The 27,199-nt window shown below is 46.0% G+C and overlaps 1 protein-coding gene across 1 annotated transcript; it reads right to left on the bottom strand.

Annotated features, from left to right (window-relative positions):
• Positions 1-7,608: 7,608 nt before the first annotated feature.
• On the bottom strand, positions 7,609-15,277 carry LOC104146021 (cytochrome P450 2H1). The gene is made up of 9 exons (XM_009677892.2): positions 15,059-15,277; positions 13,227-13,389; positions 12,100-12,249; positions 11,485-11,645; positions 10,890-11,066; positions 10,265-10,406; positions 9,851-10,038; positions 9,046-9,187; positions 7,609-8,806 (listed from the first exon to the last, which is right to left on the bottom strand). The coding sequence occupies exons 1-9, from the start codon at positions 15,233-15,235 to the stop codon at positions 8,625-8,627; spliced, it is 1,482 nt and encodes a 493-aa protein (XP_009676187.1). The 5' UTR covers positions 15,236-15,277; the 3' UTR covers positions 7,609-8,624.
• Positions 15,278-27,199: the final 11,922 nt, after the last annotated feature.

The raw sequence follows: 27,199 nt of genomic DNA, 5'->3' as shown, positions 1-27,199 counted from the left end.
GAAATTTTCCTGAAGTGGGAGTTAGATGCCAGGATTGCCAGAGTGTTTGGGGACAAGGTGCTGTACTCAAGAATGGGCTAGTGCTAACTAAGCAAGAGCACGTTCTCAGGTTCCTGAAGGCTAGAGTTTCCCCTCTGCTCAACAGAGTCTTGGAAATTTGTGATGAAGCAGATTGTGACTGTACAAAACACTTCTCTGGAGTACACACATCCTGGCTGTTAGTGCTAGTCAGCATCTCTTAGATCCCCACAGACATATGTGAAAGTAGAGGATGCTGCCAGTGTCACAACTAAAATCAGGATGAGGCACTGTAAGAGAGCATCCGAACAGCTGATGTTAACAGGTATTGCCTTTAACCCCTTGAGGTCAAGGAAATTAAGGGGACAGTGTGACTGTGGACAGGTAAATACAGTCACATGCAAGTAAAAATATTTTATTTCGTTCCCTCTGCACTTGCCTCACCTGGCAAATGCTCAGTCTGCATGGAGTTTCCTAGACTGCCCCATCCCACCTCCTCACAGTCAGAGGCCCAGTGTCTGGCTTATATCTTTATAGTAAGATAAAGAGCCAGCTCAAGAACAGATTTAAAATAGGCTCCAGTGATGCTCTTGTTTGGATCCACTTTGTAGAGCTGTTCATTGGCTTAGCCATGTCTTGTTTTACTGGCAGGTCTGTTGGACAGTTGCTTTGCTGAAGAGATCCATTCACCACACTGCAGCCCAGCAGTCTGGTGGAAGGTGTGGGAATCAGTGTACTCCAGGCATAGAAAATGTCAAAGAAAAATAAGGCATTTCTCTGCTCATTGTGTTTTCCTGACAGTGTTGTAAGATGGCCACAGGAGAGTGATGTATCAGCAGAGAAAATACCCACAAGATAAAGCAGTATAGGGCAAGTAAGGACCAAATCCTGTTCCTGTTGAAACAATGTCTTCTCTGCGTATAGAATACCATGATATTTCAAAACTACAAAAATGAAAGCCTCTGGGAACTTGGAAGGTGAAAATCCATGTCCAGCATTGCATTGCCAGCAAGCACCTAGTGTTTTCAGGTAAGAGACCTCAGCAATAGCAAATTTCTTCACAAGCTCTTGAGTATTCCACCTCCAGGAAGTAGAGGTGGCAAGAGGAGTTTGTCCTACAGTTGACCCTTTGTTGGGAGGCAATTTTAGTGATTGGCTGCTTGACTGGCTTGATGACTGTATGCGTGATGGTGGCATCCTAATTAGGGCAAAAGCTGGCAGTTGTATTCTCAGTTCTGGCTCTTAAGTAGCCATTCCCCTTTCTGACTGAGGGCCTAATAGAATCGAAACCACAGTGAATACAGCAGGTCCTTGAAGAGCAGCAGGACAGAAGAGATGTGGCTGGGTGCCTGTGAACAGCTTAGCGCTGGGGAAATGCATAGTGCAAAAGTCAAGGCACATTTTAGTTGCCTACTCGAACGTTTCACCTGGAGATTCTGTGAGATATTCCAGAGCAGGTACAGTGGTAGAGTAAATCTCCCATTGCTTCTCTTCTGTGGCACTTCCTGCCCAAAAAGATAGTAACAAAGGGATGCAAGCACTTGAAGGGAAGAAAACAAAAGAGCACAGAGGAAGGGGAGGACTGACAGAGTAGAGTGTCGGGGCAAAGTATGTCATCAAAGTGGTCTGTTAAAGCACAGTTCAAGAAGTCAGAAGGAGGTGAAGTGGGTCTTGAGGACTCAGACTATAACTGCAAACTAGAGGATGAAAGTCAGCCTAGCAAATGCAGCTCTTTAAGCAGAAATGGAAAAGTTCAGTCCCAGAGCTGGATTTTCTCCCCAGCATCCTTGAAGCAGTTTTTCCCAGCTGTTCCAACATGCTCCTCTGAAATCAGGTCCAACCTTTAGAGTAATATTTTATGGAAACATCCTGGTCTTCTGAATGGGTTCTTAAATCATTAATGGAAACTGCGCATGTTCAGCATCTGAAAAATAACTCTTCTAGAATGGAGTATACTGTTTCATCTGGAGCTCTGAGTTCAATAGAAATGTTAAAAGATATCCAGTGGGATGCTATTCACAAGTGTATAGTGGCCTGAAGATGAATACTATGTTGTATTTGCAGTTTTCCATCATAGGGCAAACATCTAGGCTGTGCTTAGCGACAGTAGTAAGCAGACAATTAGCACATAATGACAATTTGGCCAGGTTTGTTAATGCAAAGTTTATTAATGATTAATGTTTGTCCCTGATTAAAACAACATGGGTCACAAAGAATTAAAGCAATTCATCGAAGTTTGTTGGCAGCTAGTGATTTTATCTCATTGGTATGTTTAATCTAGGAGAATCAAGAGCAGCTATAGGTTACCATAGCACTGGTGTTTGTACTCTAGGCTACATAAAATGAGGCTTCCAGGATGCAATTTCAGCCCTCCTGCAGTTCCACATCCCTGTTTCACATTGTGATGGAGCCTCTTGGAGCCACAACTGTCTTCTTACTAGTTTGCATTGGCTTCCTTCTTATCTTCTCAGCATGGGGATGATGTCTGGAACAATGAAGCTGCTTCATGGCAATTTGCTCATCAAAGGAAACATGGTGCAGCTGAAGGATTAATACTTGCCTGAGGCTGCGGAAGAGGAAGAGGGTGTTTGTCTGCAGTACTTGATGGGTCCAACAGGGAACATTAAGCAGAGCCTGGCACAGGCAGTTCAGAAGCCCGGGGGTTGTATTGCAGTTCTTTGTATTGCAGTTCTCGTATTTAAGACTGTTATATTTCCTGATGTAAATAATATTTTACAGAGATTGGTTGTTTGGTTGCTGATGGCAACATACTCTGTTTGTTGAGTATCTCATTCTCAGGCACTCCAGACAGCCCCTTTCAGGCACGTTCTGAACTGCTTCTGAGTTTTTAAACTACCTATTTGGAAAAAATTTATATTGTGAACTATTTGATGCTTGTTTTATTATGATGGTTTTCATTTACAAATAACTTCCAAAATTCATTAATTCCATGCGTTATCCTCCATGAGTTGTTTTGATGGGACGTATTTTTCTTGTGGAGACTACCTTATTTGTATTACCAAAAGCTTTAAGAAAACCTGGAGTAGTGGAGCAGGCAGGCAGTACCCAAAGGCTTTTGTCTCAGTCCCAGCTCTGCAGCTGAAGCTGTGACTGTGCCCTGATCAATTTGTTTATGTCTATATTGCTCTGAAAGAGCAGCCTCTGGAGTGACTGTGAGTCTGGCCAGCCCTTCCTTCCCTGCACTTGCTTCCCAGCTGCAGAGCTGCCTCATACGCAGCTTGCATTACTGCTTGCAACTCGGGAAATGAGCATTGGTGATGCAAAACCACCCCCCTTCTTTTCTGCTTTGAGCGTACAGAGCTAACAAAATGGAAGCAAAAGAATGAAAACTCCCAGTAATTGTGAAGCCAGCAGATGAATAAGCACTTGCAGCACATCAGGAGGTGTCATTTTTGTTGTTAGTCACTTTTCAAAGTCAATTGAGTGGTTGTTCACTAAATCAATTTAATCTCCAGTGGTCCCACATGAAAGGCCCAGAGCAAAAGTGAAACTGCTATATAGTGAAGTGGATCTTACTAATATCCCAGTCTGGTGTGAATTTATTTCACAAGAGCTCTTTTGTTACTGTGTAATGAGATCTACTTATGTTCTGAGAATTAAATGGATGTAATTTTAAAACTGTGGTCTTTTGTGGTAAACTCTTTCAGCTCAGTAAGAAGTATGGTCCCATGTTCACAATGTATTTGGACTTGGTACATGCTGTGGTGCTGTATGGACCTGATGTTGTGAAGGAAGCTCTGATTGAGAAAGGGGAGGAGTCCAGAGAAAGAGGACTTACACCACTCTCCCAAAATTCTCCAAAGGAACAGGTACTTTCCTGAGAGGTTCTCACTGGGGTAGAGGTGTCCTTGTGGGAGGATTTAACTGAGAAGTCAGAAGTGGGAAGAGCTGATGTTTCATTTAATACAGGAACAAAGCCTGGCTGAACCTAGAGAGACCTTTGGTTCACTGGAACAAACAGTCTTAGTCTCTTGCTATCATAGATGATAGCTGCTGTATCCTATAAGATCTGGGTTATGACCTGAAAGCATATGGCTCTGGTGGTGTCCTCACCCAGCTTTCCACCCTAGGGACTAAGCATATCTTAAGATAGTCAGGTCTGTTTTTGACAGGGTTCTATTGCCTTCCCTGTCTCCCTCGTTCACCCCGAAAGAGTTGAACTAGGAACAAGGGAAGTCCAGACAAGGTGCCCCAAGGAAAGAGACCTCTCTCCTATGTGGTAGCAAGTTAAAGAATTTTACTTAAAACTTTAAAGATACAGCATAAGGACTAGGAAGAGGACAACACAAAACAGATATGGCACAGGAAATCCATGCAATAAAATAGTAGGAACTGTTTGCAGTTTAAAACCTAATAGTTACAAAACGAAAATGAGAATTAGTGTGAGAAGGTTGAATAGCTGCTCAGATGTAAAGGTAAGGGTTGCTCTGAAGGATACTATAAAGCATTTAAGCTGGGAATGATGGCAGGAAATAAAGTGGGGAACATGACAAGACCACAGCCTTGGTGCCTGTGGTTGTCCCTGGTGCCCTGTCTTGTTGCAGAACCCTTTCATTATGTTTAAATCTAAAATACAATGCTGTTAATCTATGTAAAATAATCAAATATGAATAAAATAATCAGATATGTGTAAAATAATCAGATATGAGTTTAATCATATGAATGATTACAGTCATACTGGATTATATAAATTAATGTAGTTGAATATAATCTGATACATCAGGTAGTCATTTGCTCTTTCTAGAAATAATGTAAAAACCATATATGTAGGTTAGTTTGCAGTTTGGCTGATTTTCTGACATTTTTGCCCATGGGAAAAACAGCTTCCCGAAGCTTCTCTTCACTGGTCTTCTCCGGACTGTGCAACCTAAAGCTTTCTTAAAGCTTAATTGCCCATAATGGTTACTCATGCTGCTAACCTGCAGCATATACTATCATTTTATTCTGTCCCTAGTGGTTATCATATGATGTCTTCTGTATGAGAGGCCACATTTTAGCCTGTTAAGAGAGTTCAGATTGAATGGCTTCAGAGCTTGTTAGTTCTTGCAGTGGGAGAGCACAGGACATGATGCTCTCAAGTTCACTTGATAATCTTTTTAGGGAATCTCTCTGTTTAGGATTTCTTCTTTTCTTTACAAGCAGCATTTCAGAGAGCTGCAGATGAAACATGCTGGGAAGCTGGGGCTCGGAGTCACCTGGAATAAAAACTAGATGCCATAAGCTAAGCAAGAAAGTGGGTTATCTGTCCTTGACACCAGTTGCCTGATCTTCCTACTTTGAAAAATGAGTGACTAAAGCATGTTCATGTGTGTGGGGAACACACATTAGCAGGGCCACACATTGCAGAAAGTGGAAAAGCTGTGTTTCTCAGACAGAGAGTCTTTGGTGAAAGAAAGGAGGCAGATGAGGCACGTACTGTATTGCTTGAAAAGGCAATAGTGCAATTGTGAAAACTCTCCTGAGACCCCCTCAGCTGCAAGAAAGTTGGATGCTTTGCTGTGTGCGTCTGTGTGTGGGTCTATGTGCATCTCACAGTACACAGGTACTGTGAGGTACAGTTATGACATATGGGAAGAACATCTCTGGAGTATTTATGTGCCAAACAGTAATTCCATTTAGAGTAGTGAGTCCCAGAACCAAAGTAGCACAGTGGAGTTTGTGTAAAGTGCTACAGTTCTTTCTACTGCTCAAACAATCCTGAAGAGTCAGTATAACCCCAGTGGCTTTTATACAGCCCGAGTGGCTGTGCAGATTGCCGTCAGGTGCTTTGAGGATGTCTAAGCTGATCTATTGGTTAATTGCCACTGATAGTTATGATCCTGACCATATGTTCCTAGCATCCCTTTTTTTTGGGCCAGGGTGCTCATCTGAGCCTGAGGTAAGCCAGTGAGCAGCTGATTAGGCAAAGAACTTGTCACACTTTAAAAAAAATTATTTGATGGGCTTAGTTGTGTGCCAGTTTACTCCCTGAGCGTTACAGGTCTCTGGATAACGGCAGCAGCTGGAGGGCCTGGCCAAGAGCTGGCCATGGGGCTGACATAATATTAGGGCTAAAAAACTCCACTACTGGGTAGCCACTAGAGCAGATCTGCTGTACCCCAAAACTCCACCCTGATGGAGGTGACTCTAGTCTCTTCTCTGGTGATAGTTATTTGCCGTTTTCATTGTGTAAGATCTAGTGATGACGCTGAGCCAGTGTCACATTAATCTTATGTCAGTGAGACTGAATCTTACTAGTGTACTGTGAAGCTGCCACGAACTTCCTGCTGCCTCAAGTGTGATCTGTTCTATAGCCGCCCTAGTTAGAGCATAAAGCTGGCATAAATGCCCTAGGATGTACTATGGCTAATTTGACAGAAAAGTGATTGAATGGGACTGAGGACCTGAGCTGGAATTATTTCTCTTCCTTGCAGGTGTGGAACCCGTTCTTCCTCTACCTCTTGTCATGTGCTCTTTCCTTTTCCAGATATTACTTTCAGCAATGCGGAGCAGTGGAAGCAGCTTTGTTGATTTGCCCTCACAACCTTATGAAGTTTTGAGATGGGCAAGAAGAATATTGAGGAGCGGATCCAGGAGGAAGCCCATTTTCTGGTGGCAAGGTTAAGGAATAGACATGGGAGGAGACCCTGAAAGTAGGCATGAAGTGAGGCTTTGTGTGAAGATTGTTGTCTTCCTAGATAGTGACTTCAACAACTCCAAACCAAAGCAATTGGCTTCATGTCCAGCAAGATTATGGAAAAGCATGAAGGGAAAATTTTAAATGTGACCTTTATGCTTTCTTCTTTTTTAATTGGCTAGCAGTAACCCAGGTGACATTTTCATGTACCTTTCATTCATATTTCAGTGATTCTGTGGTACATTTGGGTCTTTTGCCTTTGTAATACTATGCTACCAACTCGTGGTATGTCAAGCTTATTAGTGGTTTGAGAGAAAAGAAGTTTTGGGTGCTTCACATAAACAATTAATGACAGTGTGGTAATGTTACTGTTACTATCTTTTTCCATGTAGTACAGGTTCAGCTGCCTGTCTTCACTATTAATTATATGTTGCAGGGAACATGAGCCACTCAAGAAATGCTAGTCCTACATGTGTGCGTGTATGCTTGGCAACTCATATAAACTCTTTTCATCTCATTGTAAAATTGCTTTAGTGATCTTTACCCACTCTATAAAGGTATGGGAGGATGCCAGCTGCCATTCATCTAGTAAATGGCACTGTGATGGGGGGGTGGGGTGTCCCAGTATTGTTGCAGTAGAATTAGCGTATCCAGTGCAATTAGTTGTCCTGTTTTGTCACACTGGACAACTCCGGAACTGCAGCCTGGGTTCTAATAGCTCTAGTAAGGTCAGTCCACCCTACTCTCACATTGTCACTAAGAAGGAAAGTTTTTTAGGTCATAATCTAACCAGCTCAGCCTTCAAGCCAGAAAACATTTCCTATAAATGAGTGAAATAAAATAGTCATGTATATGCAAGGCTGGGGAAACATTTGGGAGTCTAGGCTATGTGGAGGCAGGTTATCCACCAAAACCCCTTCATCCCTTCATCTAGGATCTCAGAAAAACAACAGTCCAGTTTATTACTTTTTCTTTATTTTACAATATAAAGTGTAATTTCACAGACCTTTATTATAATAGGAAAGACAGGCCAGGAAGGCGATGTGGTGGAGTTGCTGTTTATGTGAGGGAGCAACTAGAATGTATGGAGCTCTGCCTAGGAGCGGATGAAGGGCAAGTGGAGAGCTTATGGGTAAGGATTAAAGGGCAGGCTAACATGAGTGACATGGCTGTGGGGGTTTACTGCAGGCCACCTGATCAGGAAGAAGTAGTCGATGAGGCCTTTTACAGACAGCTGGAGGTGGCCTTATAATCACAGGCCCTGGTTCTCATGAGAGACTTCAACCACCCTGACATCTGCTGGGAAGACAGCACAGCTAGGCACAAACAGTCAAAGAGGTTCCTGCAGAGCACTGAGGATAACTTTTTGACCCAGGTGACCTAAACCATTCTGTGATTCTATGATAATAGTATAAGAGGGGAGCCATCTGTCTAGTCATCAGATAAACTCCATCCCCACCGAAGGAAAAGATAGATATTATGGCAAGCATACAGTGCCTGATGAGCCCCTGGGGATGGAAGACTGTCATCTTCTGACAGAAAAAAAAAAAAAAACAGTTCTACACAGTTTGTGCTTACCATTACAAATAGGTCACAAAAAAAGCTGAAACTACAGAGGAGAGGCACCTACCTCAAGCAATGTCTGGGAAAACCCTGTGGTACAACTGTCTGTTCCTGCTGTACTGAGAGGATCAGGTGGTACAGGCAGCAGAAGCAGGGCTCTCGGAGCACCAGCTCACATACCCTGCCATGTCAGGATGTCAGGAACCACATAGGGAGCTGGGTTAGGTGAGGTGGGCGTGGAGGAAAGCCTGTATAGTTTTGCCCTAGGGAGCTCTCTCCTCCCCTGTGCAACCACCTACTCTGTTTAGAGATGGATACATACAAACATTTTCTTCTTTTTAGTATGACAGTTATCTTGATAAAGAATCTAGCAAACAGTCTGAGTGTCTAAGCTGTCTTTACTTGTCTAACGTGGAAGAAAAGAGACCTCGTAAAGTCGGGGCATATTTGCAAGACTGCTGATTATTGGGGAAATGTCAATGTCCTTGCGATCCTTAACAGGTTTCAAAGTAAAATTCTGCAGGATGGCTGCAAAAAATATGAAGAGCTCCATCCGTGCCAGACCTTCTCCTGCACAGATGCGTTTTCCTGCAAGGAGAAATAAAGAAAAGTGAGGTGTTAGGGGAATATTTTGCTGGTAAGTTATTTTAATTACTGCTTAATGAAAGTTCAGACATCTCAGAATGAACAGGCATTTGGGGAAGTGAATGAATTAAATGGGGGGGCTCAGTGTCTAGAACAATATGAGAGTGCATGGTGGGCAAAGGCAGTTTGAAGGCTTCAGCCTCTCATGTCCTACTGCCTAGGATCTGAAATGGAGTACTTACCTGCAGAAAATGGCATGAAGTAGTCACTCTTTTTAAAGGTACCATTTGCATTTAAGAAATGGCCTGGGTCAAATTGTTCTGGATTTGGAAACTCCTTGCTGTCGTATAGGACAGATCTTAGCACAGGGAATATCATAGTGCCCTAAATTAGCAAAGAGAGGAGAAGAAAATTAGAACAGAGATAGTCTAAAGTAAAGTGGCATTGAGAATTTCCCTACGTGGACCCATTACATACAGCCTTCAATAAGAAGCAGTAAGACTAAAATTGAATGAGACAAACTAATAGAACTCCAAAAGAGCCATTGGGGAAAATCTTTTTTTCTGAGCAAGCAAAGAAGTTTAGGAATGGTTGAGTGAGATCAGCTGTACTTGTTTGTATCTAAGAGGTAACTGGCTACCTTTTTCATTGATGCAGTTCATTAAGAGGCAGGAATACTGACTCATAAAAGGAAACACAGGCCTAGACCATTGCCAGTCTTAGGGCATATTAACACCTCCAAAGGACCGTTAGTTTGCGGTATCTGCCTCCCTCCAAGTCTGAGACCTTAATTCTCAGCTTTCCCAGCTTTGAAATAATAGAAAGCACTATCTCCCTCTTCACACAGAGGAGGAAAGGCTCTTTTCGAATACAGGGGGCTGGAGTAGGTAACTTCTAGAAGCCCCTTCCAAACTAAATTATTCTTTGATTCTGTATCACATTTCAGTGTGGTTGGAAAGAAAATAAAATGCAACAAACAGAACACATCCTGGCTTTGTTCTCTTGGGGTAAGAGATTATGACCTTTCTCAGAGGCAGTGGAACTGACCTTGGGGATAAGATAGTCTCTGAACTTGGTGTCTTGGGTCACAGCATGTGGGACATTAAGTGGAAGGAAATCAATGAATCTCTGGATTTCATGGATCACAGCATCTGTGTATGGCATCTGGCTCCGATCTGCCATACAGGGGCTTCGGTCTCGGCCAATCACATGGTCAATCTCTTTGTGAATTTTCTCTGTTAGGAAATAAGTAAGTGTTGAATGGACAAGTCTCCCACCTCTTTGCGTAGGCCTGTCCTGTATGTACAGCAAAACTTGCTTTGGCACACATTCCATATTGTACTCCACGCGTTTCCTTAGTCAGGGGAACTTTGCCGCTTGTGATAATGACATGAGTTGTTCATGTTGTGATTCCATGACTTAATAAAAAAGTTTTCAGTTATTTATTCCCTTTTGTCTTACCTTCTATCTCTGGGTATTTCAGGAGAATCAAAAGCCCATATCTCAGTGAGTTGCTGGTTGTCCCTGTTCCAGCAAAGAACAAGTCAAGTGTGGTTCTGGTCAAGGTCTCAGTGGTGAATTCTGAATGCGCGTTCCCTTTTTCCTGGAGAAAGATTTGGCAAACTGTTTGAGTGCAAAGGCTAAGAAACTTGTTTGCAAAGGGAAGTCCTGCACCCATCACACATGTTTTTAGATACATCTAATGTCCTTTCAGAAATGCAACGTTCACTCTCCAGAACACCAGCAATTACAGTATTTTTGCTGAAAAATATTCTGATCCTTTTCTAATATGGGGGATTATGAACCTTTTTTAATATGGGGGGGAGCACTGACTGACTTCAACCAGATTGGTCTTCAGCTTTGCTAACTTTGGTTGGTGCTGCATGTCATTGTTAGTTCTGTGATTGTCTGTCTTAAAAATTCTTACTAAGACAATGGAGAGGACAGAGTAAAGGTGATGTGCCAAAAATACCGAATTTCCCTCTTTATTTGCAAAGGCAGAGTGCCCTGTCATGACTGTGAGAAGATGCTGGGATTCCAAACAGTGGTTTTCTTGTAATCTCAAAAGGTATCGCTGTTACACTACCTGTTCCATTTTGATAAGAAAAGCGTCAACAAAATCTCGAGGACAGGTGGGATCCAGAGATTCCTGGTGGGCCATTATGATTTCAGAAACAAATTTATCAACTGCTTCAATATTTTTCACCATTGTTTGATGAGGCCCAGGTAAGTGCTCCAGGACTCTTGGGAGGAAATTGTATAGCTGTAAAAATGAAAGGATGAAAAAGCACATTCTGGTTAATTTGGATGCAACAAAGTTTTCCCTTAACTGTGATTATGAAACTAGGACAGTTAAACCAGTTTGCAACAGTAGGTCTTTATTATTCAACTGGATTGCAATGCCTTTTAAAATCTTTATGGTGTCACTATATTGAAGGAAAGACTTCACTACGTTTTGGTTACTTTTACAGTGGCATCCTCCTTTGGACATACAATGGCAAATCCTTAAGGAAAAAAGTCTCAGGAACTGGTCACTTAACTGCCTTTTTGGCCTTCAAAAATCTTCTCCTACTTCAGGACAAACCACCCCAACAAAAAAACTAATTCCATAAATAAATATTCACTAATACAATATTATAATCATTCATAAATTTATTAACGTAATGAAACTTTGCACATACCTGTGTTTGTATAGAATTCTGGATCTTGTTATTTTCCTCTAGCAACTCAATTAAAGTCTGAAATTTTTTATCCTCATAATCGAACCGATCCCCAAAGACGATGGAGCAGATGATGTTGGAAACAGCATGGATTAGGAACTTGTTAGGGTTGAAGGGTCGTTCTGGAACAAAATCGGTATCTTGCATTCATCATGTCAATCCTTTGTTCCCTCCCCTGACACTACTGGGAAGTTTTGCATCCATTTAAGACCCAGAGTCCCTCAGTCCTTTGAGAGGATGATGAAGGGCTTATGCAATTTATTCTTCTCTGGTGAAACCAGTGGGGTTACCCTATGCCCTGCCCCCCAAAACAGCCTATAGTAGCCCCTGACCCCGTCAACCCCTCCCTAAGAACTCGGAGGTATTGTCTATTGTTCGGAAGACTGGACCAAAACCAAATGCCTGGAAATTAGTTATCCTGCCAGCCGCTTCTTCAAGACCCCCTTGGATCAGGGAGCAAAAACAGCAACCATATGCCCATTTCCTGGGTCATGCACCTGGTGAAGCATCTCCACACCCTTCACTATCACTGCAGACGTGCAGGCTGCCCTAGTAGCCACAAAGCTCATGTCCTACCACATGTGTTCTTGAGCCTCTCCACCAGAAAATGAGCTTCCTCCTGGATCCGGTCCTCAATGCTCTTCTTCCCCATCCCAAAATCACGCAGGGTAGTGAGGGCAAATCGTCGGAGCTGCTTCCACGTTTCCCCATTGCTAGTCACAATACCTGACATAGGAAGAAAAAACAGCGACTCCATGAAGAGACAGACTTTTTTCCCCCAGCAAGGGTTACGCAGTAAATTCTTGACATGCAAAGACTTCTTTCTGTGGGGTTCCACTGCAATTGCTATATGCCCCAAAACCCAACTTCTCTGCAGTTCTGGAGGTGGCGGATCTGATCCTTCTGATTGCAGCAGGTTGAATAAAGCACAAGTTTTCTTTGGTGAACAAGGGACAAAGGGAAGGAGGAGTATGAAGTAGTGTGTGAAAAGGGTACTTGGGATGGTATTCCTCATTATTGGATGCCACAGGCTTTCTCTAAGAGCGCGGCGCTGAAATAATCACTACGAGAAAGAGCTGTTTGCTTGTTGTGGAGACTAAATGACACTGAGAGTGAGGCTGGATGGAAATCCTGGGGATCCCGGTTTCTCTCTTGCTTTCTAGCCTTCTGTCGTCTTCATACCATGTAACCTGTAGTACACCCTGGAGTAGCCGTTTACTTGGATAAACACCATACTGGGAACTGCCCTGCTGAATGAGCCCAGGGCTTAATCTTGAATGAGGCTTTTACTGGCACAGCCCGTGCTTTGGAACTTGACTCTTGCTGATTCCTTAGCTGACTGTGCATTGCTAAAATTTTCAGAGATGGAAGAGTGAAAGCAAGATCTTAAAGGCATACCTCATGATGAAAATTTTTGTCCACAATTTGAAGACTGCTGAAAATACAAGGAACTCCGTGAAGCCAGCCTAGGGCCTTAAACAGCTTTAGTGTGAGTGTGTGTATGGAGTTCCCATTTACTCAAGGATCCAAGAGTAAATGGGAGAGAGTTGGGCTGTTTATCTTTCATTCCTCATTTTTATGCCTGACAGTAGTAAATGAAATCCCCCCCCCCCCACACACACTGCCTCCTTCACTGCCTTCTCAGCTGTTTCCTGAAGCACTGAAAGCATCAGCTCTGCATGCTGAGATTACTAGGAACATACCTGTGCCCTGGAAGAGTTTGTCAAGCAGTGGTAGAGTGCCTCTTCCACTGAACTCATCTGCCTGATCAATCAGAGCTTCTTTCACAGCATCATAGCCATACAGCACCACAACCTCTTTTGGGCCTAAATGTATTTTGAAGACAGGACCATACTTCTTGCTGAGCTGTAGGAAAGAACACAAAGAACAGCACATCTGAATGTCAATCAAGCAAAAAGAACTTCATAGCAAAGAGGTCTGATGAGTGGTGTGCCATCGCCCAGCACTGTTAAGACACAGCATTGATTAGCAGCAGTGTAAAGGTAAAGACCTTTGAACCATGAATTACAGCCAGGGGAAGAGGGAACAATCATACAAAAAGTAGGTCGCATGACTGGAAAGAACGAGGTGTCAGGTCCAAATTCCACAAAAAGAAATGATTCTTCACAAGGCCTGCAGGGCAGTCTGGAACTCCTTGCTACAGGGTGGATACCAACAGTTTACACAGGCTCAAAAAGCAGTTACACATGGTCATGGAAGTGCAGGAAGAGCCTTCACACACAAACACACCACGCTTGTCTCTAAAAGCTCCTGGGCCACAGGTCTCTGGAAACTGGAAGAGTATACCAAGGAAGAGTCTCTGACTCCTTGTGCTAGTCCCGTACGCTTTCCCAGGCATCTGCTTTTGGTTTACAGTTGCAGAAAAGGACATGGACTTTTGGTCTGGCCTAGAACACCTTTTCTCATGTTCAGTCTTTAAGAGCAAGCTAGATGAAGTCCTATTTTTTACGGTAGGAAACTGCATAACCTAGCGCTCTAAAATAAAGCCGGATGCGCTCATGACTCTCAACATTCACAAGCACTGAGGCAAAAAGGAGCTCATATGTGCATGTATGTGTGTTTGATGATGCACACAGTGAGGCAGCCACCACTACTGCATTTTTGCGCTGAAGAAGTGAATGCTCTGAAGCAGCTTTGTCAGCCCTAGCACTTCATACAAAGGGTCTTTTTTCTTTTTTAACCTCTGGAAACATTTGTGGATCCCACACCACTGTGACAGACAAAATGGCTGTTCTCTTATGCACCAATCCGTAGAACTGCTTAACAATGTCCGGGCTGGAGGCACACAGGCATTGTACTGCCAAAGTTGGGCTTATGCTCTGCTCAGCAGAACCTCACTCACTGTTAAGGGTGTGTGAGAGAAGAGTTGGAGTAAATACAGGCTCAGGCATACTTAATCTACAAGGGTTTCTTTTTTAGCAGTGCCCAGCACGCCCACCTCTCAGCTCTCCACAGACACTATTGTTTGCGGATCGACGCTTGACGCTTCCGGTGTAAAGTTGCCATGTGGAGGCAGATAACTGAAGGCTGAACAATAGAGGCTGAAGTAGATTGCTGACAATGGTACTGAAAAGCCGCCTCTTACCTGACCTGTTGACCAGTGCAGCTATGTTACCACTTGACCCTTCCCCTCTCCAAGTAGTCATGCTTAGCAAAATACTGCAGTACCACCGTGCTCCACGCTACTGGTAAAACTTGTGGATTTGCTGGGCCTGTAGGTGAAGCCTAGAGCTTCTCAGCTGGTCTAATTTCCCAGGGGTATTGGGATTTGCCCCTGAGGGTTTTCACCGTGAGGTCAGCAGAGCACTCATTGTTACTCTGATTATTATAATAGACAGTATAGAGATTTCAGAAGCACGTATTTCTGAGAAAGCTTTTGTTTCTGTTTTGAGTCCGACTTTTGGTCAATGCAGCTTTGACATTGTCTGGTGAATTAAGCTGAGAGCCCATCTGCACTGGACTTCGTTTTAAGTACAACGGAGACAACAGGGGAAGGAAAGAGACAATCCCTTACCTCCTCCAGGCTTTGCGGCAAGTTTCGCGGGTTCAGCTGGAGCATGTTTCCAACGAACGGGAGTGTCAAAGGACCAGGAGGCTGCTTCCCTGTGCGAGATTTACTTCTCCATGCTGAAAAGAGAAGGCATGAGAAACAAGTCATTAAGAAAATAGTGGTCATTCCCAGGGGCTCCATGGCAGGCCAAAGAAAAGCTGTCGCGTTTCAGAAGAAGCTGAAGTTGGACCTGCCAGTCCATTTTTATATATATGCTCTAGCACTGAAGCACATGAAAAAAACAGCCAATGCTCTCTGTTCCCGAAGAGATAGGAGATTACTTATTAATCTGCACGAGATAAAAGTGAACAAATTAGGAATGAACTAGTTGTTTACATATGCTAGCTTTTTAACCTCTTCAGCTTGTGTTCCTTTGCGTAATCACTCACATAGAACAAAAGAAATCAGGTTCTAGCGCTATCAGAAAAATCTGAAATACTTCTTTCTCCAGGACTGGTGAGGTTAAGACCGGTAGGAGTCCTTGTGACAACTGGGACCTGTAAATATAGCAATGTTGTCCTGGTGTATTCCTTTACCAAAAAAAGACAGTGAATGGTGGAGAGCCAAGATACATGACAGGCCAGAAAACAGAAATATTTACAGCCTACTGCAGTGTATATGCCTAAACCCTTGCTGTTTGTCCTCATGCCTGGGGTAACATCTGCCAGTCACTCTAGTATCCAAGCACAGCGGAGAGAGGAGCTGTGGCGGAAGAAAGGGCATCACCCCAAGTTCTTCTTAGGTATTTCACCTCCATTTCTGGAATGAAGGTTACACACTTGTACCCACACATGCAGATTTTTGAGGACTAAACTCAGCTTGTCCTCGTCTGCTGTTTTAGCCAGACAAACCACATTGTCTACAGCATTTGCATTGTCACTGAGGAGTTTACATATTCTGCCTGAACCACAGAGTCCCTGCAGCAACTAGCAGCTCCTACATTTCAAGATGTCTCTAGAAACCGGTTGAAGGTGTGAGGTAAATGCACCATGATCAGAGCTTAGCAGAATGATCAGTTTAATAAATATTAAATGGTTCACAGGATATAAAATATTAAATGAAATATTGTTACTCACTCCTCATCCGCACAGGAATCCAAGACCCTATAAAGAGGAGTGAGTGCAGAAGCCTTCCCACCTCGCTCTAGGCTCTGTTTGCTCTCTGACTGCTCTGTGGCTCTTCGCCTTGAACACGTGGGTCTCTGGCCCTTTGTCCTTTCCCTGAGACACACCAACCAGTTTGCTGAGACCTCCAAAATGCACAGAACATACAGGCTCCCATTCAAACCATTCCCACAGCACGGCACCATGGACCAGCCCGGTCCATGGACAGGATGCAGCGCTGTGTAGTGCAGGGCTGGTGGAGCCTGCTCCTCAGTGTTCCTCTTCACCACCACTCCTCTTCACCAAATAACAACCTTGCAAATCCTCATACGATGGACGCTGGTTTGAATACTGCACACTGAGGGTACTCATGTATTTAAAAGCCAGAAGTGAGCAGATGGGTGAAAGTGAGAGGAGCCTTTCAGACCATGTCCGGAGGGGTGGTGACATTGGGATGGTCATTGCCATCAAGGAAAAACTGAAGTGCTCTGCAATTTTTTTTCCCCTTGACTTGTGCAGATAGGGTGCCTACTGGCAGCCCTAAGGGTAAACAACTGCTGTGAATACTAGTGCACTGGGGAAGCAGGCCTTTGTTCACGGCGTTACTCCCATGTCCAGACATCCAGCCAAAACTGTTGGGAGGGCTCTGTGAGTTTCACTGGGAAGAGAATTTTAATGCACAAGGTCTTGGGTCACCTCTGATGGCAGAAAGACAAGAAGCAAACCCCAGGCTTTTCTGAGTAGGAAAGACCCATCCTGAGGCAGTTCACATTCACAAGAAGCACCTGAAAGATTCTGCTTTCCTCCCAGTGTGGCAGGAAGTCAGATGCTGGGGCATTACAAAATGCACAAAATGCAATTACATTTCTAACAACACCAGTTGTGCAAGTTCCAGTCTCTTCTAAGGTCTACTGAGCTGTCTGCTCTGTTCAAGCACTATCGACTGCACTATCAGATGTAACGTATTATCATCATGCAGGTTGGCCTGGGGGAATCTTCTTGCCTGCTCTGCTGTGAATAACAACATCTCAGCTGCTAAACCTTTATTCCTTTCAGAAAGGACTCTCCTTCCTTCCTTATAGAAAATGACTACATCAACCTCTGCCTTACTTCTGACAGCAATTAGACAAAGGTTGATTGTCAGATGATTGCAGGAATAAATGACCAGCCACTGCAAAAGACTTGTTTAAACATTTGTGAACAAACTCAGTTAACCCAAAGCGCAACTCACCCGAACAAGAACCAAGCCAATAAAATGACTTCTCTTCCTCGGGGATTTGCAATAAATAGCAAACTGCTGTGACCTTGTTCAGCTTCCAGAAAGGCTAGAAACATGAAGAAAAAAGTAACTGACGCTAACACTGAGTGATTTAACGTATGCTTTCAGGATGCTTTGCAGTCCTGCCAGAAACAGAAGCACCGAGGGGCAGTGCAGTTTGGAAAGTTAAAGGGGAAAATCATAGAAACAGAATAGCCCGAAAAAGTGATCTCACATACTGGCACAGCCAGCAATGGGCATTTCTAACAAGAGGACGGTCTTTCCTCACCATGGCGACACCATCTACCCACTGTCCGTGTAGAAAGTGAGAACGGATACAGCCTGATCTTTCATGACCTGCATCCCTCGAGGGACAAGACCTCCATGAACTGGTGAGCGGATTGGGGTAGCAGATGAACAGACAGTGCTTTCCTGACAGGACAGAAGCAGCAATGGCTTGGAAAACAACATTAAAAAACGAACTTAGGAATGAATCAAAGCCAGAGTTCACAAGATTAAAGCAAGTGTCTGTGCACTTCATGCTGAAGTGAGATTTTCTAAGATACTCGTTGTATTTGAGTTTCACTTAATGTTTAATAGTGACTGATTCAGAGGCCGCATGGCCCATCCTCTTCTGTGCCAGCTGGCTTAATTCAGGTCTTCTTCATTCTTTCACCCCGTCCCACAGCCAAACCATGTAGCAAGCTCTTCCATGCGCCTCCACTACAGACTTGATGCATGGGACCACAGGGTGAACAAGGCCCAGGTGAAGACTCCGCTGCTGCAACTCTCATTCCTGCCTCCTGTGTGGAAGGTGGCTCAGTCCACCCTCGAAGCCATCATCTTCTGCTGTACGTACCACCTCCTCTAGCAATGACAGTGCCTAAGGCGCTCTCTGTCATAAAAATGACAGATGTCCACTATCATTTGGCTTAAACTCAATTGGACTAGTGGAAGAGGAGGACATCAGCTGTGATTTATTTTTCCTCACTTGAAAGATGTCTAAAAATGTGACATTTCAAAAAAAATTGGCAATTAAAAAAAAAAAAACATTTGGGTATTTTCCCTTGCCGTGCTCCTGTGTGACTTTCAAATAAAGAGCCATTAACTGAAGTAAACCTCCTAGCAGTGCTAAGGCAAAATATACACGCTGATCCATATGTGGTACAGTACAACAAATTCTGTTAGAGTTCAATAGCCGAGATGATGCTGACACTGGAGGCAAGACAAAGTACTAACGAGAAGCTAGCCAGACACTTTGCACAGCCTACGTGATGTCTTTCACAAAGACTTGGCAGGAAGGATATATCAGAGCGCAGCCAACAGAGGCAGCGAGCAGACGCAGCAGTTTGCGCAGCAGTGTCTGGGCTCTGCCTGGGCCTTTTGTGGGCCTTGTTGGAAGTTGTGGAGACTTTCTGGGGACCCCCAAGGAACTAGACGGTGCTTGCTGCTAGCAGGAAGGGAGAGCTAGGCAAGGACTCCTGCACGGGGCCTTGACTTAACTTCTCCTGGGAAGTTCTAGCTAGGTGGGGCTGCTGCTAACGAGCTCTCTGGGCTGCCCTGGTCAGAGGGAGTTGGGGCTTTTGTTTCAGGTGGCTCCTGATTGGGTGGGTCAAGCACCCTTGTGAGTCACTGCTAGGCAGAGGCCTATATAAGAGCCAGGCCTAGAGTGCAGCTCCCAGAGTGCAGCCAACAGAGGCAGCTGTTTGTGCAGAAGGGTGCCAGAAGGCAAAGAAGGCACCTCTCCATTTTGCACTGTGGTGTGTCCTTCCTTGGGGCATGGTCGTGACACACTGCAGAGCACGTTCCCCAGTGGCTGCTGGAGGTGCTGCATCGGCTGTGGCTGTGTCTGAGGCTTCAACCCAGACAGACCTTCAGACAGCAGATGCAGCTCTGCAGGTGTCAGGCTGCGGGGAGTGCCTGGGGCCTCTCCATGAGGCCTGGGCTGACAGTCAGCTCTCCTGCGTGAGGTGTGCTGTGGTTGCCCGGTTGCATCACCAGATAAAGGAGTTACGGGAGGAGGTTAGTAGGGTGCGTAGCATCCGAGAAGAGGAGCACGAGATAGACAGGGTATTCTCGGAGACTGTGCAGCTCCAGCTGTCCCCACCCCCCACTGCAGCGGAGTTGCCGGAGGGCTCTGTACTGTGTGTAACAGTACATCGTAACACTGCTGAAGAGGGCTGGAAACTGGTGACCTCTTGTAGAAGGAGAAGGGCTCTTGCTCCTCCTCAAGATTTGCCTTTAAAGAACAAGTTTAGTGCCCTCCAAGCTGAGGAGGAGCTGGGCATGGCTCCAAGGGAGGCAACGGGCCTGGGCCTGACAGACCCTGTGCTGTGCAGGAACACCCGGAAGAAGTGGCGAGTGATTGTTGTGGGTGACTCCCTGCTGCAGGGGACAGAGGCACCTATCTGCCGACCTGACCTCTTGTCCGGAGAGGTTTGCTGCCTGCCAGGGGCTCGAATAAGAGATGTCGTGGAAAGACTGCCAAGGCTTGTCCACGCATCGGACTACTACCCTCTGCTGCTCTTCCCTGTGGGTGCTAACGACACAAAAGGCAAACTGGAAACCATCAAACAGGACTTCAGAGCTCTGGGGATGGTGGTGAAGTGTCTGGGAGCCCAGGTCATTTTCTCCTCAATCTTGCCTGTGAGGGGAAAGGATGGGAGGAGGAGTAGATGCGTTCTCCAAGTGAACAACTGGCTGCACCGCTGGTGTTGGCAATAGGGCTTTGGTTTCTATGACCATGGGACCCTGTTTGAAGATCAACAGCTGATGGGGAGAGATGGGATCCAGCTTACCAAGCGGGGCACGTGTGTCTTTGCCAACAGATTGGCCAGCCTGGTAAGGAGGGCTTTAAACTAGGCAAGATGGGGGAAGGGGAGTGGTATAGTGGCAGGAGAGTCAGTAAAACACCGCTTGAGTCTGGATGCCTCCAGCGGGTGCATACAGCCAGGGGAGACAGCCTGGAACATGGCTACGGAGGCTCCTCTTGCACCTCTCCTGGGAAGCTTGCATGCTTGACTGGCTCTCTGGAATGCCTGTATAGCAATGCGCGCAGCATGGGGAATAAACAGGAAGAGTTAGAGATCTGTGTGCGGTCGCAGGGCCATGATCTCATTGCAGTGACAGAGACATGGTGGGATAGTTCACGTGACTGGGATGCTGTCATGGATGGCTATGTGCTTTTTAGGAAAGACAGGTCAGGAAGGCGATGTGGTGGAGTTGCTCTTTATGTGAGGGAGCACCTAGAACGCATGGAGCTCTGCCTCAGGGTGGATGGAGAGCAAGTTGAGAGCCTATGGGTAAGGATTAAAGGGCAGGGTAACGTGGGTGACACTGTTGTGGGGGTTTACTACAGGCCACCTGATCAGGAGGAAGTGGTCGATGAGACCTTCTACAGACAGCTGGAAGTAGCCTCACGATCACAGGCCCTGGTTCTCATGGGAGACCTCAACCACCCTGACATCTGTTGGCAAGACAGCACAGCTAGGCACAAACAGTCAAAGAGGTTCCTGCAGAGCATTGAGGATAATTTCTTGACTCAGGTGGTGGAGACGCCAACGAGGACAGTTGCGCTGCTAGACCTTGTACTAACAAACAAAGAAGGTCTAGTTGGAGAGGTGAAGGTTGGGGGCAACCTTGGCTGCAGTGACCATGAGATGGTGGAGTTCAGGATCCTACGAGGAGGGAGCAGGGCAATGAGTAGGATTGCAACGCTGGATTTCAGGAGAGCTAACTTTGGCCTTTTCAGGGACCTACTTAGGGGAATCTCATGGGGTAGGACCCTAGAAGGAAGAGGGGTCCAAGAAAGCTGGTTAATATTCAAGCATGACTTCCTCCAGGCTCAAGATCAGTGCATCCCTCTGAGTAAGAAGTCGAGCAAAGCGGGCAGGAGACCTGCATGGATGAGCAAGGAACTCCTGGCAAAACTCCAACAGAAGAAGGAAGTACACAGAATGTGGAAAAGGGGACAGGCCACTTGGGAGGAATACAGGGACATTGTCAGAGTGTGCAGGGATGCGACAAGGAAGGCTAAGGCCCAGTTGGAATTAAATCTGGCAAGGGATGTCAAGGACAACAAGAAGAGGTTCTTCAAATACATCAATAGCAAAAGGAAGACTAGGGGAAACATGGGCCCACTGCTGAATGGGGCGGGTGCCCTGGTGACGAAGGATACAGAGAAGGCAGAGTTATTGAATGCCGCCTTTGCTTCAGTCTTCACTGCTAAGGCCAGTCCTCAGGAATTCCAGACCCTGGAGACAAGAGAGGAAGTCTGCAGAAAGGAAGACTCTCCCTTGGTGGAGGAGGATCAGGTTAGAGATCTTTTGTCCAAACTTGACATCCATAAATCCATGGGCCCTGATGGGATGCACCCACGAGTGCTGAGGGAGCTGGCGGATGTTATCGCTAGGCCACTCTCCATCATCTTGGAAAGGTCCTGGAGATCAGGAGAGGTGCCTGAGGACTGGAAGAAAGCCAATGTCACGCCAGTCTTCCAAAAGGGCAAGAAGGAGGAGCCAGGAAACTACAGGCCTGTCAGCCTCACCTCCCTCCCTGGAAAGGTGATGGAACAGCTCCTCCTGGAGGTCCTCACTAAGCATCTGGAGGACAAGAAGGTGATCAGGAGTAGTGAGCATGGATTCACCCAAGGGAAATCATGCTTGACCAATCTGATAGCCTTCTATGATGGGGTGACTGGCTGGGTAGATGAGGGGAGAGCAGTGGATGTTGTCTACCTGGACTTCAGCAAGGCTTTGGACACTGTCTCCCATCACATCCTCCTAGGTAAGCTCAGGAGGTGTGGGCTAGACGAGTGGACAGTGAGGTGGATGGAGAACTGGCTGGATGGCCGAGCTCGGAGGGTTGTGGTGAATGGCGCAGAGTCAAGTTGGAGGCCTGTGGCTAGCGGTGTCCCCCAGGGGTCAGTCCTGGGTCCAGTCTTGTTCAATATATTCATCAATGACCTGGAGGAAGGGACGGAGTGCACCCTCAGCAAGTTGGCTGATGACACTAAACTGGGGGGAGAGGCTAACACACCAGAAGACTGTGCTGCCATTCAGAGGGGCCTGGACAGGCTGGAGAGCTGGGCGGAGAGGAACCTCATGAAGTTCAACAAAGGCAAGTGCAAGGTCCTGCACCTAGGCAGGAATAATCCCATGCACCAGTACAGGCTGGGGGTTGACCTGCTGGAAAGTAGCTCTGCAGAGAAGGACCTGGGAGTGCTGGTGGACAACAAGTTAAACACGAGCCAGCAGTGTGCCCTTGTGGCCAAGAAGGCCAATGGTGTGCTGGGGTGCATGAGGCAGAGTGTTGCCAGCAGGTGGAGGGAGGTGATCCTGCCCCTCTCCTCAGCCCTGGTGAGGCCTCCCCTGGAGTACTGTGTCCAGTGCTGGGCTCCCCAGTACAAGAGAGACATGGCACTCCAGGAGAGAGTCCAGCGGAGGGCTACCAAGATGATTAGAGGGCTGGAGCACCTCTCCTCTGAAGAAAGACTGCAAGAGCTGGGCCTGTTGAGCCTGGAGAAGAGAAGATTGAGAGGCGATCTCATCAACGTGTACAAGTATCTGAAGGGGGAGTGTCGAGAGGATGAGGCCAGCCTTTCTCCGTGGTGCCCAGCAACAGGACAAGAGGCAACGGGCAGAAACTGAACCACAGGAAGTTCCATCTGAACCTGAGAAAAAACTTCTTCACTGTGAGGGTGAGAGAGCACTGGAACAGGATGCCCAGAGAGGTAGTGGAGTCTCCTTCCCTGGAGATATTCAAAACCCGTCTGGATGTGATCCTGGGAAATATGCTCTAGAGGACCCTGCTTGAGGAGGGAGGTGGGACTAGATGATCTCCAGAGGTCCCTTCCAACCTAAATGATTCTGTGATTCTGTGATATTTGATTTGTCAGTGCAAATGGCTTGGTTAAATGTTTCTTAATGAACTCAGTTGATCCAGGCATCAGCTGAAAGGATCCAACCTCAGACTAACAAAACAGCTTTTATGAGAAAGCAGAAGTGAACTTGCATGACCTCTTTCAGTGTACCTTCTCAGTGTACCATGACCTCTTTCATTACACCTGTCACTGTAAGGTATGTGGAATCCTCCGACTAAAAGTCCGTAAGGAGAAACTGTTATTTATTATTTGAGCCAGTTGTACTTGAGGGCATCGGTAGAATAAGTGAGGGTGAAGGCCTGCCTACAAGTACTTCAGCCTAAATAAAGGAGAATTTAAAAATGGGAGCATCACTGCCTCTATTTTACACAGATAAAGTGTTTTTCCTAAGTCTGAATCCAGTTTCCCCAAGGCCTAGTCTCAACACCATAACTGGATCCATCCTTTTGGCACTGTGACTGTGGCACCACTAGATGCGGAGTAATTTGATTTGATTTTCATGGGTCCAACTGAATACATTTTATGGACCACAGGGCTGCTAATTTAGGGAGGAATGAGACATTAAGGAAGACAATCCAAGTGCAAGTCCTGAACTGTGAATGCCCAACAGGCTATGTACTAGCAGGCCAAGAGGAGAGGGAGGTGAAACAAAACCCTGGCAGAGCAGTTTCAAGCAACACGAATCCGTCGTCGGTCTCCAGAGTCATGCTGGAAGCAAAGTCCTCAAGGGTACTGCGGCAGAAAACCTCAGCATAAAAATCTTAGCAAGCAAGAACTGTCTCAGGGTAGCAGGTAGACAGGGTTAAAAGAAAATATCTACATCCTCGAGCTCTGTGACAGAATAGGGCCAGGGATGAGGGCCCTGCGCGGGGTGGAGAGAGGTCTCTTGGGAAGAGGGCAACGGCTCCACTCCTCAGAGCACGCAAGGGATTGAGGGCTGCAAAGCAGAAGGGTGCAGGGACAGGCACCCCTAGGGTGCCCCGTCAGGGGGTCCCGCTCCATTTTTTATACCCAGCCTAGGGCAACCACACTGTGCCGCTGGTAGACAAGGGATTTACAAAGGTCAGGGAGGCATCGTTGGTGCATTTTCCCGCCTGCCACGCCCAGTGAATGTCATTACACATTAAAGCAGGATCACCAGAAGTACAGAGTGAACTGCCAGGCCCTGAACTCACTTGACCACAAGGAGGGACTGAAAAGTAGCAAGGAGAAGAGGGCAAAATAGCCTGGGCTTTCATGAAAGGAAATGAATCTTAACTGATTAATGATTAAGAGCAATTGAAAGTGAAGAACAAGCCTAGATGAACTAACGTAAATATTTACAAGAAAAAAAACCCAACTGTCTGGGTTATCTATCTATGGTATACAAATTTAAAAGGAACTTTAAGCTACTTGGCTAAGGTATCGGTTTTTCATTTAATTTTATACTGATATATACGGAAATTTGTCATCTTTTGGCTTCACGGCTGTTCAGCCTTCGTTTAATTCTACACTTGCCCCATCAGTGTGTAAGTAATAATCTGATAAATTGCTTCTGGCTGCACTGGCTTCAGTAAATTTTCAACCAAAAAAAGAAGAAGCATCAAAAAAGCAATGCAAATTCCCTTCTTTGTATGCTTCTCCACTCACCTCTGTCTGTTTTTTCCTCAGCATCCACTGACAAAAAACATGGGCCTTTTCTCCTATTTCAAAATAACAGGCTCCATAGCCAATAGGCCTGCATCTTATCTGATTGTCTACACCCCCCCACCAGAGTTAAAGGAGTCAGACAGGAATGTCTTGGGGTTCAATCACAGGTTAGGTGAACTGCACCCTTGAAATACTCATTTATGAGCACCCCACTGATGACTGTAAGGCCAGAATCATCAATATTTGCACTGAAACATTTTTGGTTCTAAAGGTAGAGTGCAAAACCAAAGAGGAACCAAGAGAGCCAGCCGTGTCACTCAAGATAACCTTGGCAGTTAGCCACTTTGTCTCTCTTCATTTAACAGTCTGGCAGCAGACTGTTACCGCTGGGAGTAAGGCCTAAAGGAGAGTTGTCTAAATCATGCACCTGCAGCCAATGGTCCTCACAGGAGGGGAAAAAAAAAAAAAGCCTTCCCTTAGGGAACCCTGCCTAGCAATTTCCTCCAATATTTTCTTGCGTTGCTCTGGGAGAGCTTGCCATGACGCCAGTAGGTTGTCGCTCTCCTCTAGTTATACAGAGGAAGGCCTTCCTCGTAGAACATCAAAGCAGCCAGCTCCATTACAAATATTTGTTTTCCTTATCCTTCTTTTTGCTCTCTAAAGACTTCGAACATCTTTTTGCTTCCCAAACAAACTGAAACCATAAATGGGAAGCCCCAGTGACAGGCAGCACTGCACAACGACAATGCAATGGATCGGTTGCGTTTTCCCCTCTTAAAAGAGAACAAATGCTCCCAAGGGCCTGCAGACCTAAGACCCTGCCGAGGGGTCAAATACTCCTAAGGACCTGCAGCACGGTCATCTCCAGAGTGACCGGACGTTTCTGGGGCTCTGCCCTGGACTGCGTTTGGGCCAAGAGACTTGTTTGGTCTATGCGAGAAAATCCTGTTGCACTGTGCAATCACAGGTCAGCCAACACTCTCAGTCTGGGCAAGAGACCTGTGTGGAGGGAGCACACCAGGCTTGTTCCTCGGAGAGCAAGGACAGCTGGAGAGGAAGGCCTCCTCCTTCTCCTAATCACCCACAGACACAAGTCACCAGCAACCCTCACTGTTGAGAGCTAGGCTGATGGGGGCAGCTGGCTTCAGTGGTCTGTGACCTGGTCTGCGACCAGACCACTCGGTCAGAGCCCCCCTGAGACAGCAAGAGATGAGCTGGAGCTGATCTGGGACATTCCCCCACTCCTTTTCTGCTGGTAGGCTTAGCCAAAGCCCAAGGAGAGCTGTTGGGATTCAGCTCCTCTTACTATACGGAGAGGTCCTTCCAGATCACTGCTTGCCAAGCAAAGCCTTGCGCTGCAGGGGCGGAGCTGCTGCACTCTTGCTCCTTTCTCAGGGGCTCTGCAGCGCCTCCTTCTAGCTTCTCCCTGGCTGAAAGCGTTTTTTGCCCAAGTGATTACACTGTGTTGTACAACCTAACTAGCCAGGCGCTGTGTAATTACATTATGGTGCAGGATCACACTGGCCATATTTGATATACCTGCGCCTGCCAAAACTGTAATATTTGCATCATGCGTATGGCAAGGCTACAGATATTTGGGTAAATCCATGGGGTGCTTGTTTAGAACTTGTGCTAAAAATCGTTTGCTCCTTGCCAGCGAAATTGTACCGAGAGATTGATGCCTTTGTGCCTGCGGAAGCTGGATGCCTACACAGATGATATGACAGCTGAGTCCCAGAAATCTTTTCTCTCTCGTTTTTCCTGCTGCGTCCCACACGCAGCTCCTAAAACAAGGTCAGACAGTACTTTACCCTTCAGCCCAGTGCTCAGTGCTGCCATCTAGTGCCAAATAATTCTTCCTCTTCTGTTCACCCTAAGAATTGCGCCCTTAATTTCATGGATTTGCCAAATAATCCCACCAAGAAATATGTAACTAAAATTTTTACTACAGCCTCCCACACAAGCCCAATCTTCCCCTCATCTTCGTCCAAGGCTATGACTGAAGGGATGAAAAAAAAACATGTCCTCTCTCCAAACTCTATCTTTTTGACTCTTCCTCTGCAAACACAGAGGATGGTGCAAGCAGCCAGAAGTGTGGGCCCTACACACTCACCCCCAGCGCTGTCAGACGAGCGTTGGCATAGATAGAACCTTGGTCTTGCCCAGCCTTGGCTGCTGGCTGTTCCTGTATTCCTTCTCCACCCATGCCTATCCACACGCCGCTGTGCATTTTA

Source organism: Struthio camelus, chromosome 7, assembly GCF_040807025.1.
Source record: "Struthio camelus isolate bStrCam1 chromosome 7, bStrCam1.hap1, whole genome shotgun sequence".
Classification (NCBI taxonomy): domain Eukaryota; kingdom Metazoa; phylum Chordata; class Aves; order Struthioniformes; family Struthionidae; genus Struthio; species Struthio camelus.
This window is presented reverse-complemented; position numbering and strand designations above follow the sequence as displayed.

Coding starts and splice junctions, on each gene's coding strand:
- LOC104146021 (XM_009677892.2), bottom strand. CDS start 15,235: ATGGAGCCCCTGGGAATGACCACTATTTTCTTAATGACTTGTTTCTCA. Junction 12,250..13,226: donor CAAACTCTTCCAGGGCACAG/GTATGTTCCTAG, acceptor TTCCTATGTCAG/GTATTGTGACTAGCAATGGG. Junction 8,807..9,045: donor CTTCATGCCATTTTCTGCAG/GTAAGTACTCCA, acceptor TTCTCCTTGCAG/GAAAACGCATCTGTGCAGGA.